Genomic DNA, 15,693 nt, shown 5'->3' with positions numbered 1-15,693 from the left:
GCTGACGACAAGCAGCTGTACTTCTGTCACCACCAGTGACTCCACGGCCACCTGCTATATCTGGCTGCTGACTATCTGCGGCCTATTTGATGTAAAGTCATAGATGAGCCAGAATTCTTTAATCATGCCAAGTTATCCTGTTTAACTACTGTCAAAAACTCTGTACCCTGGCCTCTGACTCTATTGCCTTGCCTTCCCTGCCTCTTCCTCATCACCACCTTCTCAAGGGCAATAAATGCTGGCCTTGTCAGCGAAGCCCACATCCCGTGAATTAATGAATTTTTTTTTTTTTTTTTTTTTTAAAGAACCAACCGTGTTTGATCTTGGGATGAGTTTCAAACTCCATATCCTATCCATCACCAAGGCTGCTGACTTCCACCTCTGCAATATTACCTGACTCTGCCCTTGCTTCAATCCCTACCCCTACTGGAAATCCTTGGATTCACTAGTAACTTTTGAAAGGGAATTGGATATATACTTGAAAAGGAAACATTTGCAGGGCTATGGGGAAAGAGCGGGGGAGTGGAACTAAATGGAAGGCTCTTTCAAAGGTCCGGCACATGTTCGATAGACTGAGTGGTTTACTTCTGTGCTGTAAGATTCTATGAACTGTACCTTTTGTCACTGCTCTAATTTTCTATTATTGCTTGCTGTTTGTTTCTCCTTTGTGAAGCACTTTGGGATTTTTACTAGTTAAAGGCATTATAGAAGTGCAAGCTGTTGATTAACAAATGCCATAGTGAGCCAGAAACATGGCACAGGTAGACTCTAGAATCCAATCGGCTGTTATTGGCAGAAACACCAAGCAGCTGATTGCTGTGCTATCTATGTTGAAATTGACATGGCAGCAGGAGTATTTTGTTTGAAATTAACTTAAAAAGGAGTATAAAGAACCTAATAGATATCCAGGAGTGATTATAAGGTAATTTTTAATTGTTATCTGACCCCAAGAAGAGATTACCACTTCAGAATCATTCCCATGTATCTATTTCTTTAATACATTATACAGTGAAGTTAAGTGTGGCAGTTTGCTCCATTTTCACTTTTGTGAGAGTGCAGAGATAATGGCCCAGAATTTGCTGGGAAGGTACTGGTGAGTTTAATGCGCTCATCGTTACTAGTGTGTAAATCATCTAGCAATTTGTGGCAAGGAAGAGATGCGCCATGAGTTGTGAATTGCCTCAAATTGCTGGACGATTTGCACTGCCATTAATCTTGCGAAAACGACAGCTTGCCATCGACCTCCCCTGTGAATCTCAAGAAATTGCTGCATTTTGCGTAGTAAATACAAATTTAACTCACCGCAGAAAATTAGGACTGGTATTTAATAACCTAAGGACCCCTTTAATGAAGAGATTTATGTTCCTGCAATGCCAAACAACCTCTCTGGCCCAGAAAGGGAACAATTGAAACTGTGGAGTCTCATTCCTGCAAGTAGTAAATTGTTCTTAGAGATTTTTAAAATGTAAAATTTCAATGAAAAAATCTTAACTTTTCCTTTCTCCCTCTTTTTTCCCTCCTTAATCCAATCTTTCTTTCTGTCTCTTTATTTCTCTTTCTGTACCTAATTTGACTTTAGTTCACCCTATTTCCTTCTTTGTTTATCCATAAATTTAATTGGTTAAGGAGATAATCTATTGGTCCCACCGTTCACCAAGGTCTCAGATGCCCATTGACATTAGCAGCTTGCACTTCAAGCAATTTGGGGTGCAAAAAATTTCAAGCCAAAGGGTGAGGGAAAAAGTAGCTAATGGGGCAAGCTCCATCAAATTCTGGGCCAATGGGTTTTAGTGAGAATGTTAGCACAGATGCTCCATTCAGTCGTTTCTTGGCAATGCCCTCACTGAAGCATTATGTTTGTGAGGTATTAGCTATGAGACTAACAGAATTTAATTCAAAGGAAAATCACAATGCTTTTATATATAAATTAAATTAAATGTGTTTTAATTGTAGTGAAATTGTAAAATCAATAACCATGTTAATTGAGGAATATTTCTACTACAAAAATGTGCTTTGGTTCTATACATTTCTCTAATGCCTCTTTAGAATAGTTATTCTAAATGTTCGGCTATTGGAATAATTAATTCTAAATGTATAACAGAATATCTTTGCAGATACAGGATAAAAGAAAATGAATTTAAATTCTGAAAAATTCATCACTTAAACGCTATGTAATTCACCAAGATCACAGTGCATGTTATACCCTGAATTCTTTTAAAAAATTATGCTGCTCCTGTAGATCCTAATCTGAGTTATGTGTTTATGGAGGAATTCTATTAAAATAAATACATTTAATGGAGAACTTCATTGTACATGCACAGTCCACCTCTGTAAAGTGAACAGTGTTGCTTGCTGCAAAGCTATTCATTTGACAAGAATGTTCACTTTTCTAAAAAAAAAACTGTTATACAAAAGCAGTTTATATAATCTAAGGAAAACTATAAGTATTTAATACACAGTTGAACTTTAACAGGGTAAATGGAAGTGATACGTTGAATAGTTCTTGACTTTCAATTTTTATTCTCAAGGGGAATTGACTATGGCCCGTATTTTCCGATGCCTACGGGTGTACGAGCGGTGTACACACCCGTAGGGACATCAGAAATGCTGGTTTCAGGTATGCGCTGAAAACCGGCATTTCCGATCTGTCAAGAATCCTCTTGACAGATCGCACGCCTGCCCTGGAGAAGGGCCTCTGCAGAACCTCCGCCCGTTGAAAACACTTAAAAATCTTATGCCTGTTAAAAGCAGGCGTAAGGCCTGCTTTTACTAGCATAAGAGTTTAAAAAAGTAAAATTTAAAAATACTTTTAAAAAAGGTAAGTTTATTTTTAGCCCAGTAAAAAAACTTAATTTTTTTTCAAAAAATTTAATTTTTGTTTAAAATATTTAACTTAATGTAATTTTAACTCATTTTAAAAACATGATGTTTTAAAAAAAAATTATTTAATGTTTTAGTGTCTTTTTTCAGTAATCCCCATTCATACTTTTGACAGGTCTATCTGTCAAAAGTATGAAGAGGGATTCCCTTCTTTCATTGGCTCGCCTGTCCCACGTGATCCCAGGGACGCTTACGAACCACATGTGCCCCTGGGATACGTGGGCCCTGCGCTTTTCGACTGTGGAGAGGCCCAGGAGCGGAAGTGTCTGGACCTCGGGAGCCCTCAGGTAAGAGCGTAGATTTTTTTCTGATAGGCGGCATCCGCACACAGAAAGCCTTCTATTGGAAATTACGGGCCTATGTATTGACATTGTAAGTTCTCTTTTGAAACTAGGTAAGGCAGTATTTCCTGTTCAGATATTTTAGATAATCATGAGCAGGAATTTTCTATTGTATGCACATTTATGTTGAGAAAATAACACCTAAAATTGTTGAGAAATTGCCTCCAACAGGAATTTGCTCATCTTGATTTATGTACAGTTTTTAGCAGCAGCACAGATGCACTCGGATTGTTTCTTAAATTACAACTCAAATAATTTTAAAAGAAAACTTGCATTTATATAGCGGCCTTCATGTTCTCGGAACATCCCAAAATGTTTCACAGTCAATGAATTGCTTTTTCAGTTTAGTCACTGTTATGTAGGCAAACTGGGCAGCCAGTTTGCTCATGGCAAGGTCCCACAAACAGCATTGAGGTGATGACCAGTTAATCTGTTTTGGTAATGTTGGTAAGACACCATCAGACCCTGCTTGACTTCGAAAATGTGCCATGGGATCTTGTATATATCTACCTGTCGGGCACCTCCAACAATATCCTCCTTAGCTATCATAATCATAATCAACTTTATTGTCATTGTTAGTGCACAAGTGCAGTACAACGAAATGTAGGCTTGCGGCTCCCGAGAGTGTTCATTTAGATTAAGACATTTAAACATTCAACATACATTTGGCTTGTAATACATTAACATAAACATAACCATAATAAAGTGCATTGGCAGATGTGCAGGCTTTAGAGTTTATTTGTGGAGTTCAGTAGGATGACAGCCCTGGGAAAGAAGCTGTTCCCAAATCTGGTCGTACGGGTGCAAATGCATCTGTAGCGTCTCCCAGATGGCAGGAGGGCGATCAGACTGTGGCTGGGGGTGGTGCCAGAGGACTGGAGGATTGCAAATGTTACACCCATGGTTTTTCTTTAAAAAAGGGGGAAGAGAGATAAATTGCAGGCCAATCAACCTAATGTTGGTGGTGGGGAAACTGAGACAAAAATCTGGGACAAAATTAATTGGCATTTGGAAAAGTATGGGCTAATAAATGAAAGCACGGATTTGTTAAAGGTAAATCATGTTTGACTAACTTGATCTAGTTCCTTGATGAAGTAATCAAGAGGGTTGATGAGGATAGTGTGATGATGTGTATATGGACTTTCAAAAGGCGTTTGACAGTGTATCACATAATAGACTTGTTAGCAAAATTGAAACCAATGGGATTAAAGGGACAGTGGCAGTGTAGATACAAAATTGGCTAAGGGACAGAAAGTAGAGAGTAGTGGTGAACAGTTATTTTTCAGACTGGAGGAGAGTCAATATAAACTAAATTATATAATTTTAAAGGGGGTGCAGGAATAGAGAGACCTGGGGGTGTATGTACACAAATCTAAGAAGGTGGCAGGACAAGTTGAGAGGCTGTTTTATTAAAAAAAAGTTTATGGGATCCTTGGCTTTATTAATAGAGGCATAGAGTGCAAAAGCAAGCAAGTAAACCTTTATAAAACTCTAGTTAGGTCTTAGCTAGAGTATTCAATTCTGGGCACCACACTTTAGGAAGGATGTCAAGGCTTTGGGGAGGGTGCAGAAGAGATTTATTAGAATGGTACCAAGGTGCCCCGTGTTTGCGTGGGTTTCCTCCGGGTGCTCCGGTTTCCTCCCACAGTCCAAAGATGTGCGGGTTAGGTTGATTGGCTATGATAAATTGACCCTTAGTGTTAGGGGGATTAAATACGTGGCGTTACGGGGATAGGGTGGGATATGTGTTGGTGTCGGGGTTACGGGGATCGGGTGGGGTGCAGGCTCGATGGGCCGAAATGGCTTCTATCTGCATTGTGGGGTTTCTGTGATGAAGGGACTTCAGTTATGTTGAGAGACTGGAGAAGCTGGGGTTGTTCTCCTTCGACCAGAGAAGTTTAAGGAGAGGTTTGATAGAGGTATTGAAAATCATGAATGGATTTGATAGAGTAAATAAAGAGAAACTGTTTCCAGTGGCAGAATGGTCGATAACCAAAGGACACAGATTTAAAGTGATTGGCAAAAGAACCAGAGGTGACATGAGGAATAATTTTTTTAACTCAGCAAGTTGTTGTGATCTGGAATACGCTGCCTGAAAGGGTGGTGGGAGCAGATTCTATAGTAACTTTCAAAAGGGAAAACATTTACAGGGCTATGGGGAAAGAGCATGGGAGTGGGACTAGTTGGCTAGCTCTACCAAAGAACCGGCACGGGCACAGTGGGCCGAATAGCCTCCTTCTGTGCGGTGTCATTCTATGTTGCTAGTCCACAGTACTATAAACACTATACAACTGCACCTCTTTTATTTGCTTTGTGTAAAAGTCTAAAATGGACATTTTAAGAGCCATCTGGATTGGATACCAATATATCATTTAATTAACTAGAAGTAGGACTACTTTACCCTTTAAAAAAAAATACTGACATAACTATAAATGTAATCTACTTCAATGTTATTCCAGTTGACCATGATGCCTGAATTCCCCTCTTCTGAATAAACCCTAAATATTTGAGCCCATTTAATTTGGTGTACATGGATGTGTGCAGATGTATGCTTCAAAGTTGAAAATCCTGTTTTAACTGTAAACATTTAATGTTTCAGCTGCTTTTATGTTTGAGGATTTTGGTTGGGTGAAAGGTCATTGCATTTTTGACCCAGTCTCCATTCAGAATTTAAAATACTGTAAGTGTTTGTGTAAAGTGTTATTATTAGTATAAAGGAATCAAATTTGAACTTTAATTTGTGCAAAACTAAACTGGATTATGAAAACTGCATGTTGAATAACTTGAAATTTCATGTAATCAGTTTCCACTTCCCATTTGAATTTTGGGGAAACTATTTAAGATATTAATCTTTATTTTATGAATCAAACTTCAACTTTCAGAGGTCATTTTCAACAAAATTTTAACAATAAAGAAAGAATCACTAAGTTCTAGTACCATAATTGCTTGATATCAGTGAATTATCCATATTTTGAATTTTATTTAGTTTTCATTCATTTAATTTTTCACAGGGCTCGTGCTATTCGATATCGACAAGAGAACAATGAAGCAGTTGGTGGCTTCTTCTCTCAGATTGGCGAGCTGTATATGGTGCATCACCTATGGGGTAAATAAGTTCCATCAGTCAATGACTACTTTCATATTTCTTTGCACTTTGTCTGGCTAGTTATGCTTAGTCCTAATTGGATGTTGAATATAGTCAGTTTTACTGAAGTGTTAACTATTTCTCTCTCCACAGATGCTGCCTGACCTGAGTATTTCCAGCATTTTCTGTTTTTATTTCAGATTTCCAGCATCTGCAGTATTTTGCTTTTGTAAAACTGAAAAAGGGTTTGTTTCATACATGTACCATTAAAGATTGATTACAGCAATATTACACTGCAATAATGTCATAGAAATGAGTTGTGGGAGTCAGTTGCTACTATAATACAAATTTACTGACCATTGGCTGCTTACAAAAAAGTAAATGTAATCCACACCTCTGTGAAATTATGAAATTTCCCTAAGAGGATGTACTTCAGATAAGGGACTTCAAAAAATGGACACTAAATGGACACTTACTTCATAATGTGCATGCTATTCACTTTGGTCAAGAACTGTACCAAACAGAATAGTTGCTATAATATCTTTAGAATAGTAGCTAGATACATCATAAGAATGTACAGGATCAGAAAAGGCCAGTATGGTCCATCTGACAGTCCCAGGTTTCAAATACAGAATATACAATGCATTGCCTGTGATTTTCATGCCAAATGCACATCAGATTCTTTAAGATTACTGATGTTATCAGCCTTGATCACTTCCCTACATAGTCCATTATAAATATTCACCATGTCTCTGTTAAATAGTTATGGCTGATCTGTTCATTCACTGTCCCTCTTCTGAGCTGCAACGCCTTGATCTTTCTGTAATATGGTGAACAGAACTGAGACCAATGGAGATGAACCAATGTCCTGTATAGTCTCCGTATCATGTCCTGTGATTTATGTTCTATTCCATGCACAATATAACTCATGATCCTCTTAGCCTTATTTACCACTGCTGCACACTGCAGATGGGGTCAATGATCTGTCAATCACTAGCCCCCACTCCAACTCTGATATCCTCATCAGTACTGCTGACAAAGAAGGTGCTGTTATATGGTGGAAGGTCCTTTTACCTGGCCGGGACTGTGTGCCAACTTTCTTGTGACTACTATCTCAATCCTACTACTGAATACCAAGCCACCATTTTTCAGACTGTTCTGATTGCATCTCTTCTTGACATCTTCCTCCAATTGATCCCAACCCCATACAGCACATTACTACCTCTTCCCTAGATGCACAAATAGGGCTGCCCTGCTTGTTTCAGCTTGTTCCTGTCCCACTGAATTAATTTCCTCTTATCTAGATTCTATCTTTTTCTCTTTTGTCCAGCCCCAACCCAACTAAATCTGTCTCTCCTTGGATGGCTTCCCCCTTTCTCTCTCTCTCTCTCTCTTTCCAACTTTACTAATATCTGTATTTAGTTCTGCTGATGGGTACACACCTGAAATGGCATAACCTGTCTGACAGTCTATTGTGTTTCTTCCAGCAGTTTCTGTTTTTATTTTAGATTTCCAGCATTTGTACTTTTCCTCTTTTAATGCCTGCCTGCCTCCTTCAAATTTAATATCAAATTATTTGTAGTGAAATTATTCTCAGTAGTCACATAGCCAAAATTAACTTGACTTTTACTTATCAGAACAGCTGTTGATGAGTCTCTTAGTTCAGAAGCAGGTGGTGCTATCTCACATTGTCTGTTTGACCTTCCACTCAAAGTCTGTTGTATTCCTGTAACTCTTTTATCATTTCTTTAGTACATAAGTCTCTCTGTCTGTCACTCTCTTTATCCCCCCCATTAAATACCACAGAAAACTATTGATAAGGCTTCATCGATTCAACTAACTGCCCCCTACATTCAAAATGAGCTGACAAATCGAATAAAGCATTTATACTGAATTTGGCTGCCACATGAACTCTGAATGCAGCTGGTTTTCAATTCTGTTGTAACTGAATGAAATAAATCAGTTCCAAGCTACAGCTAGACAGAAATACTTAATTTTTCTCATGGTTAATGAAGCTTTCTATAGGCACATCAGCAGTAAGAGGATAGTCGAGGTTGAGGTGCTAAGCAATGAAGAAGGCAGACTCGTAGGGAATGGCGGAGATAGTAAGTAAATTCTTTGCCTTGGTTTTCACAGAGGAAGTGAATATTCATATAGGACCACCATAGATGGGTGTAGAACTGTTAATGGAGGTTATTATTCAAAGAGAAATGGGACTAAAGAAGTTACTCAAACTTTAAGTAGACATATCACAGGGGTCTACTGCTTTAAGGAAGAAATAGTAGAGGATCTGACTATAATTTTCTAAAATCTGTGGAAAGTAACATTTTGCCAGAGGAATGGAGGGTGGAAAATGTGACTGCTCTTCAAAAAAGGGTGCAGGGAAGATCGCTAGGAAATTATAGGCCAGTTGTTGGTAAACTAAACTAACAGTCTATATTAAGGGTTGAAATTACTAAGCACTTGAAAGGACATAATTTAATAGGAGCCAGCCTTATAAAATTCCTTGAAGATTTAAGAGCAGTTAGATAAAAGAAATGCAGTGGATGTGGTGTATGTGGATTTTAAAAAATGTCATTTGATGAAGTATCACATAAGAGACATATGGCAAAGATATCAATGGCCCGGATTTTGTGGTCAACGGTGAACGAACGGCACTCGCCGTTCATTACGCTTACAGCTGCTCACAAACATTTTGTGGGCTTTTGCGTGGTATTTTGCGGATATGTGCAGCACCCTCTACAGGGGATCTGGGACGTGTATGAACCAATCAGGTTGCAGAATCCTTAATGAGGCACATTGAGTCTAAACCAGAAAGTATAAGTTAGAATATTTAATTCAATGTAAAATCATGTACAGAAAGTGAAATAAATAACAGGAAAGAAAGATGGGATTAAGAGGGAGATAAAAGAAAAAAAAAAATTTTTTAATCTCTCAACAATGATTAAACTCTGAAGAAACGAGACCCCACATTTGTAAAAGTAACTTTCAGTGCCGGAGAGGTTGTTTGGTAGTAATTAAGACATATCACGCCATTAAAAATTCACTTGCATGGATGAGCCCTAATTTTCTGGCGTGTTTAGTGGGTATCTAGTGGGTAAGTACCACATCTTCACACCATTCATGTGTTTGAATGCTGAATCTCTCAGCAAGGTACTGGTGTAGTGCAGCTTGTGGAGGAGCAGGGCAAATTGGACAGCAACTTTCTGATTTCTGCATTTAACTGTGCAGACGCTTGAAGTTGCTGCATGATTTACTCCATAATAACAGTGAGCGCTGTTAGCCTCACCTACCGCAAAATCCGGGCCAGTAGTGCATGGAAATGAAGGAATGATTGGAGAATAGAAAACAAGAATGAGGTTAAGTTACTGAGATTGGAAAGATGTGGTGAGTGGATTTCCACAGGGGAATTGGAGTTGTAATTTACTATATATGTAAATAACTTGGACTTGGGAATTGAAAGAACCATGTCAAAATTTGCTGATATTTAATTGGGCTATTGGAAAATTGTGACGAGGACTACGAAAGACCGCACAAGGAGTTAGATAGGCTAATGGGATGGGCAGGTGCAGTTCAATGTGGACAAATGCGAAGTAATTCATTTTGGAACTAAAATAAAGGAACATCTTGAATGGCACGATTTTAATGGAGTAGAGGGACCTTGGTGTGCAGATACACAGGTCATTTAAAATGGCAGTGCAAACAGTATCCTTGGTTTTGTATCTTGAGACATGTAATACAAAAGCAAATAAGTAATGTTGAACTTGTACAAGACCTTAATTAGGCTGCAGTGGAGTATTGTGCCTAGTTTTAGGCACCCCGTTGTAGGAAGGATTTTTTTAAAATAACAGAAAATGTAACTTAGATTCATAAGAATGTTACCAGGAACGAAGGGTTACTTAGTTATTGGGGGCATTTTCATTGGAACCAAGAAGGTTGAACGGTGACCCGAGAAACATCTTCAAGATTATGAAGAGTTATAATGTAGTAAATATTGATGGATTGTTTCCATTAGTCAGCAAGATGATGGTGAGAGAGCACATATCAAAGATAATCACAAAAATAATTAACGGAAAGGTCAGATAAAAATTCTTTACACAGAGGGTGGTTAGAATATGTAATCCTCTGGCACAAACCATTATTGAACCAGAGTGCATAAGTACTTTCAAAAAGAAATTAGATAGTTGCTTGAAAAAGAGGAATATTCAAGGATGTGAGGAGTGGGAAGGAGAGTGGGATCAAACTGGGTACTCGTGAAAACACTGGTGCAAACATGGTAGGTTGAATGGCTTGTTTCTGTGCTATAACACTTAAATTTTAAGAAGTCCAGGAAAAAAAATTCTAACTTACTGTATTTTGAGCAAACAATTAAGTAGAATTCTAGCCTGTAATGGTGGTTCTGCTCTTGAGCATTCAGCAGTCGAGAGGAGCCGAGAAGAAGCCCCGGACAATGTGTGACAAGAATGGCAAATCAGCAACTCATTGCTGACATATTGCCCACCTAGCATGAGCCACGGCAGAAGAGACTGGGAGCAGGACTGCTGCCTGTGCAGATCCGAAAATTATAAAGAGGGGAAGAATGATGGTTAATGCATTAAGAAACTGAGCCATATGAAAATCACAGATCTGTGCTGACCTAGTTGATCTCAGCCAGGTGAATAGTCGTGCTATTGCAGTTTGCCGCAGTATTCTTGATTTAAGGAGAGAAAAATCAACTTGAATTACTACTGATGATTATACAACAGCCCGTCCTTGCTGTATGCGTGTGCCTGATGCCGGGTAAAGACAGGAATGAACTTGGTTGCAAACCCTCCCACGCAGATTGAATAGATTGTCAACACTCATTGTGTAGCTTCACTTAGAAAAATGGCCACTTGTGTAAGGAACTAGCGGTCAACCTGCACCCATAGAACTAGCAAGAAGCCAGTGTCCTCTCAAATGGAGGACACAAGCAAAAAAATGGGCGAGCAATGTTATTAATTTGGGGGAAAAGAAATGACAACTGAAATTTCCATTTCTATGTTCTAAAACATAGAAATCCATTATAATGAAGGGTTACTTTTTATTTCATACCTACGAGAAGGTATACAAGTTACTGGACAGGTGGTGACAAGTGTCTAGCTAGGGTAATTTGGCTTGCATACAGACAAATCATTAAGCACGATAGATCAGTATCCAGTGATGTATCTCATTTATATTGTGGGCATCTGGTAGCAGCTGAAATTGTAAATGCACATAACTTACTATGTGGATTATTTTAGAAATATTAAGCTCAAATGATGGCAAAATATGATTGACAATGACAACTTATATTATAAAGTGGTATCATTACTAAATATTATTCTGGATTGTAAAATCTTATATTTGTAGAAACTTCAAATGGTTTCTAATTTATATCAAACAGATGAAAGTTACAAATAGGTAAGAGTTACAAATGTAACTGTTTATTTCAACGATTTTACTTTTTTTAAAGCTTACAAGGACTTGCAGTCAAGAGATGAAACACGAAATTCAGCATGGCAGAAGCCTGGCTGGGATGAATGTGTATATTACACAGGTATTTTCATTACATAATTTGTGTTGTGCAAACTCTTTAAAGCTAAACCAGTGACTAGAAGAGCTGTATAGGCCAAAAAAGACCCTACCATCAGTCCCCACACTGTGCTGATCTAAGCCAGGACTGTAATATGGGTGCTACAGTTGACTTAAGCACCCTGTGTTAGGAAGAGGAAAATCAGGCAGTGTTCCTAGGATGTCTTCCATATTCTGAATGCTTTCTCCCTTCATCATCTCTTCTGCAGACCCATGTACCAGCAACTTTTTTTCCCCCTACAGATTCTTCTGAGAAATGAATAAGTTTCTGAGTGGCAAATGCCCATCGTGGCTGCCAGTCAGAGTCTGCAGCAGAATTCCTTTTAAATCTGACATTAATTATTTTTATATAACGACGGGAAAGAAGGAGTAGGAATAAACGGGTCATTTTCTGGTTGGCAGGCTGTAACTAGTGGGGTACCGCAAAGACCAGTGCTTGGGCCTCAGCTATTCGCAATCTACATCAATGATTTGGATGAGGGGACCAGATATAATATATCCAAGTTTGCTGATGATACAAAGCTGGGTGGGAATGTAAGCTGTGAGGAGGATGCAAGGAGGCTTCAAGGAGATATAGACAGGCTAAGTGAGTGGGCAAGAACATGGCAGATGGAATATAATGTAGAGAAATGTGAAGTTATCCACTTTGGTAGGAAAAATAGAAAAGCAGAGTATTTTTTAAATGGTGAGAGATTGGGAAATGTTGGTGTTCAGAGGGACCTGGGTGTCGTTGTACACGAATCACTGAAAGTTAACATGCAGGTACAGCAACCAATTAGGAAAGCAAATGGTATGTTGACCTTTATTACAAGAGGATTTGAGTATAAGAGTAAAGACGTCTTACTGCAATTATATAGGGCCCTGGTGGGACCACACCTGGAGTATTGTGTACAATTTTGGTCTCCTTACCTAAGGAAGGATATACTTGCCATAGAGGGAGTGCAACGAAGGTTCACCAGACTAGTTCCTGGGATGGGGGAATTGTCCTATGAGGACAGATTGAGTAGACTAGGCCTATATTCTCTAGAGTTTAGAAGAATGAGAGGTGATCTCATTGAAAAATACAAAATTCTTACAGGGCTTGACAGGGTAGATGCAGGGAGGATGATTCCCCTGGCTGGGGAGTCTAGAACCAGGGGTCACAGTCTCAGAATAAGGGCTTGACCATTTAGGACTGAGATGAGGAGAAATGTCTTCACTGAGGGTGGTGAATCTTTGGAATTATCTACCCTAGAGGGCTATGGAGGCTCTGTTGTTGAGTATATTCAAGACAGAATTTGATAGATTTTTGAATATTAAGGGAATCAAGGGATATGGGGATAGTTCAGGAAAATGGAGATGAGGTGGAAGATCAGCCATGATCTTATTGAATGGCGGAGCAAGCTCGAAGGGCCAAATGGCCTACTCCTGCTCCTATTTCTTATGTCCTTATGACTGACATTGACCTTCATTTTGTTAGCCCCCAAATTTGAATGGAAATACAGGATATAAAATCCATGGCTTTATTATGAAAAGCAATTAACAAAGCCTTCATAATACAGATCTAGATTTGTTTTTCATTATTTTCATTACACATTTTGAGCTGTGGAAAATGTGAGGAAAGCAGTAATATTATCTGAAAAATGTTAACACTCTACTACTCTTTCTCACCTGTGTACTTGCCGCAAGTTTTTTGTGAAAATTAACACCCAGAAGAAAGCACACCAAAATAGCACATGGTTATGATTCCGTAGGATAGAAATTATAGATGGTTATGGATAGCACAGTAAAGAACTATACATAGTGATTTTAAAAATATTTTACTTATAATTTAGGGGCTGTTGTGTCACAGCAACATTATTATTAAATAGTATAATTTAGTCTCCTGTCTCCAACAAGAGAAACTTTTGCATTGATCTTAACAAGTTATTAAGACCACACTATCTTTTGTGTTTTCCTTGGTGATGAAAGGAATGACTTAAATAGCATGCTCTTAAGGTGTTCAAATAATTTTCAAATATGCATGCATCCACGGCTTTCAAATTAAGTACAATCGTACTAAAACAAATACTGAGTGCAACCGCATCTGTGCAACACTAGTTTGGAAATGAAATTTGTTAAACTTTGATTGGAATTGGTTGGTTGACCCTTTTGAGGATTAGGGTTGCATTTCCACATCATATTTACATGAACTCAATATATTCTAAATGCTTGCCTGTTAAATCTGAATTCCAAATAGTCGAACAAGTTTTGCTTTTTAAAAAACAAAAAACTTTAGATCAAATTTTCAGAAAACTATTTCTAGTTGACACCAGAATTGTGGCTGGCAATATTTACATTTTGATGTACAACAGGATGCACAATATCAAGGCAGGTGTGTGTTTTCAAATATATACATAAATTAGTTACAGATGGTCTTCTTTTGTACAGTGCCACTCATCCAGCGCATGGATTCCAGGATTATGATTCCACTGAAGATTTCGCCACTTCAGTAGAGCTCAACTTGGAACACCTTTCAAAGAAAGTGAATGACTTGAGTTTTGTCTTAATACATGAGGAAAAAGTTAACGGGTTACTGACATGAGTCTGTACTTGTCATGATTTAAATAAGTATTTTAACTTCAAGACCTTTTATCAAATTTACAGAAACACTTCTGAAGCTAATTGTCAGTTACTAATAGCAATATTTTCTTTCTGAAGCACTAAGTAAAATTACAATGTTAGATGTTTAAAATCCTGAATGTTTATCTCCAATTTTATTGCCCTATTTCTGTTGAACTGCCCTCCTCCACCTTTGGACTGTTCCATTAATGGTGGCATGTTTCTTACTTCATCTATTCCACTCATCACTCAGTGGAATGGTTTTTGAAGGCAGTAAATTTAAGGTATAAATTAAAAAAAATTGTGTGTCCCATTGTGCAACATCATGACAATTTATGCCTGGTTCTTCCAGAAATGAGCAATCAGAATTCCCTCCCCAAAACATTGACGATCCCCATTTAATGAGGGACTCAACAGTTGTCACAATTTCTAATGTGGTTAGTCAGGGAATTACTTTTTAAAACAAAATATTAGTTTTTGTGGAAAAACAAATAGTACTCTTGTGCTGTTTCTCTGATATTAGAGATTCAATGGTGTGTGATACAAGAATAGGTTGTGTGTGATTTTTTTGGGTTGCTTTATACTGCTGTAGGTGATGCATGTGTAATCACTGTACAAAATTGGAAGCTTACAATGTCATTTTTTAAACTGGTTTTGTCGTGTGCTTATTTTTAAAATGGCACCATTATGTATAGTTTCTAGGATTTACAATAATTCAGTAAATCTAATTAATGAAAGAAATCTGTTTCTAAGTCATTGGTCAACAGTCAGGCTACAATACCCGGTACAGTCTAAAGGCTGTAATAAACTTGATTTGCAACATTTGTGTTTATATTGCCCGTGCATTTTCTAAGACAAGCAAACATAAAATAGAGTTTAGCAAATCTGTTTACACTCTCTAATATTAGGTAGTAAACCATTCAAAATATCCTCATTGGGGTGGGGAAATAGCAAACTGTTAAATCCTTCCAAGGTAAGTAAGATTATCTTACTATTTTCAGTTGTTGAATCTATGAACCCACTTGTATATAAAAAGTGGAAAATTATTACTTTATCAGAAAGCTGAAAATCTGGAATAGAGGGAACAAACTAAATTAACAGGTTCAAGATGCACATAACCATATGCAAAAAGTATGTTAACAACTGATGCATGGAGCAAATGATTCAAATAAGGTGGACTGAAAAAAGAGCCACTTTCTGATTAGTTTGTTGTCT

At 37.9% G+C, this 15,693-nt stretch overlaps 1 protein-coding gene across 1 annotated transcript in view; it reads left to right on the top strand.

Moving 5' to 3' along the window:
• nipsnap2 (nipsnap homolog 2) overlaps positions 1-15,300 on the top strand; it is a 35,278-nt gene extending 19,978 nt beyond the window's left edge. Inside the window, exons 8-10 of the mRNA XM_085964460.1 lie at positions 6,233-6,327; positions 11,780-11,863; positions 14,308-15,300. Coding sequence (XP_085820586.1) covers positions 6,233-6,327; positions 11,780-11,863; positions 14,308-14,372 — 244 coding nt within the window. The 3' untranslated portion in view covers positions 14,373-15,300. The remainder of the gene's footprint in view (positions 1-6,232; positions 6,328-11,779; positions 11,864-14,307) is intronic.
• Positions 15,301-15,693: the final 393 nt, after the last annotated feature.

Source organism: Somniosus microcephalus, chromosome 22 (genome assembly GCF_052327205.1).
Source record: "Somniosus microcephalus isolate GS21.2 chromosome 22, FLI_Smic_1.0, whole genome shotgun sequence".
Lineage (NCBI taxonomy): Eukaryota > Metazoa > Chordata > Chondrichthyes > Squaliformes > Somniosidae > Somniosus > Somniosus microcephalus.
This window is presented reverse-complemented; position numbering and strand designations above follow the sequence as displayed.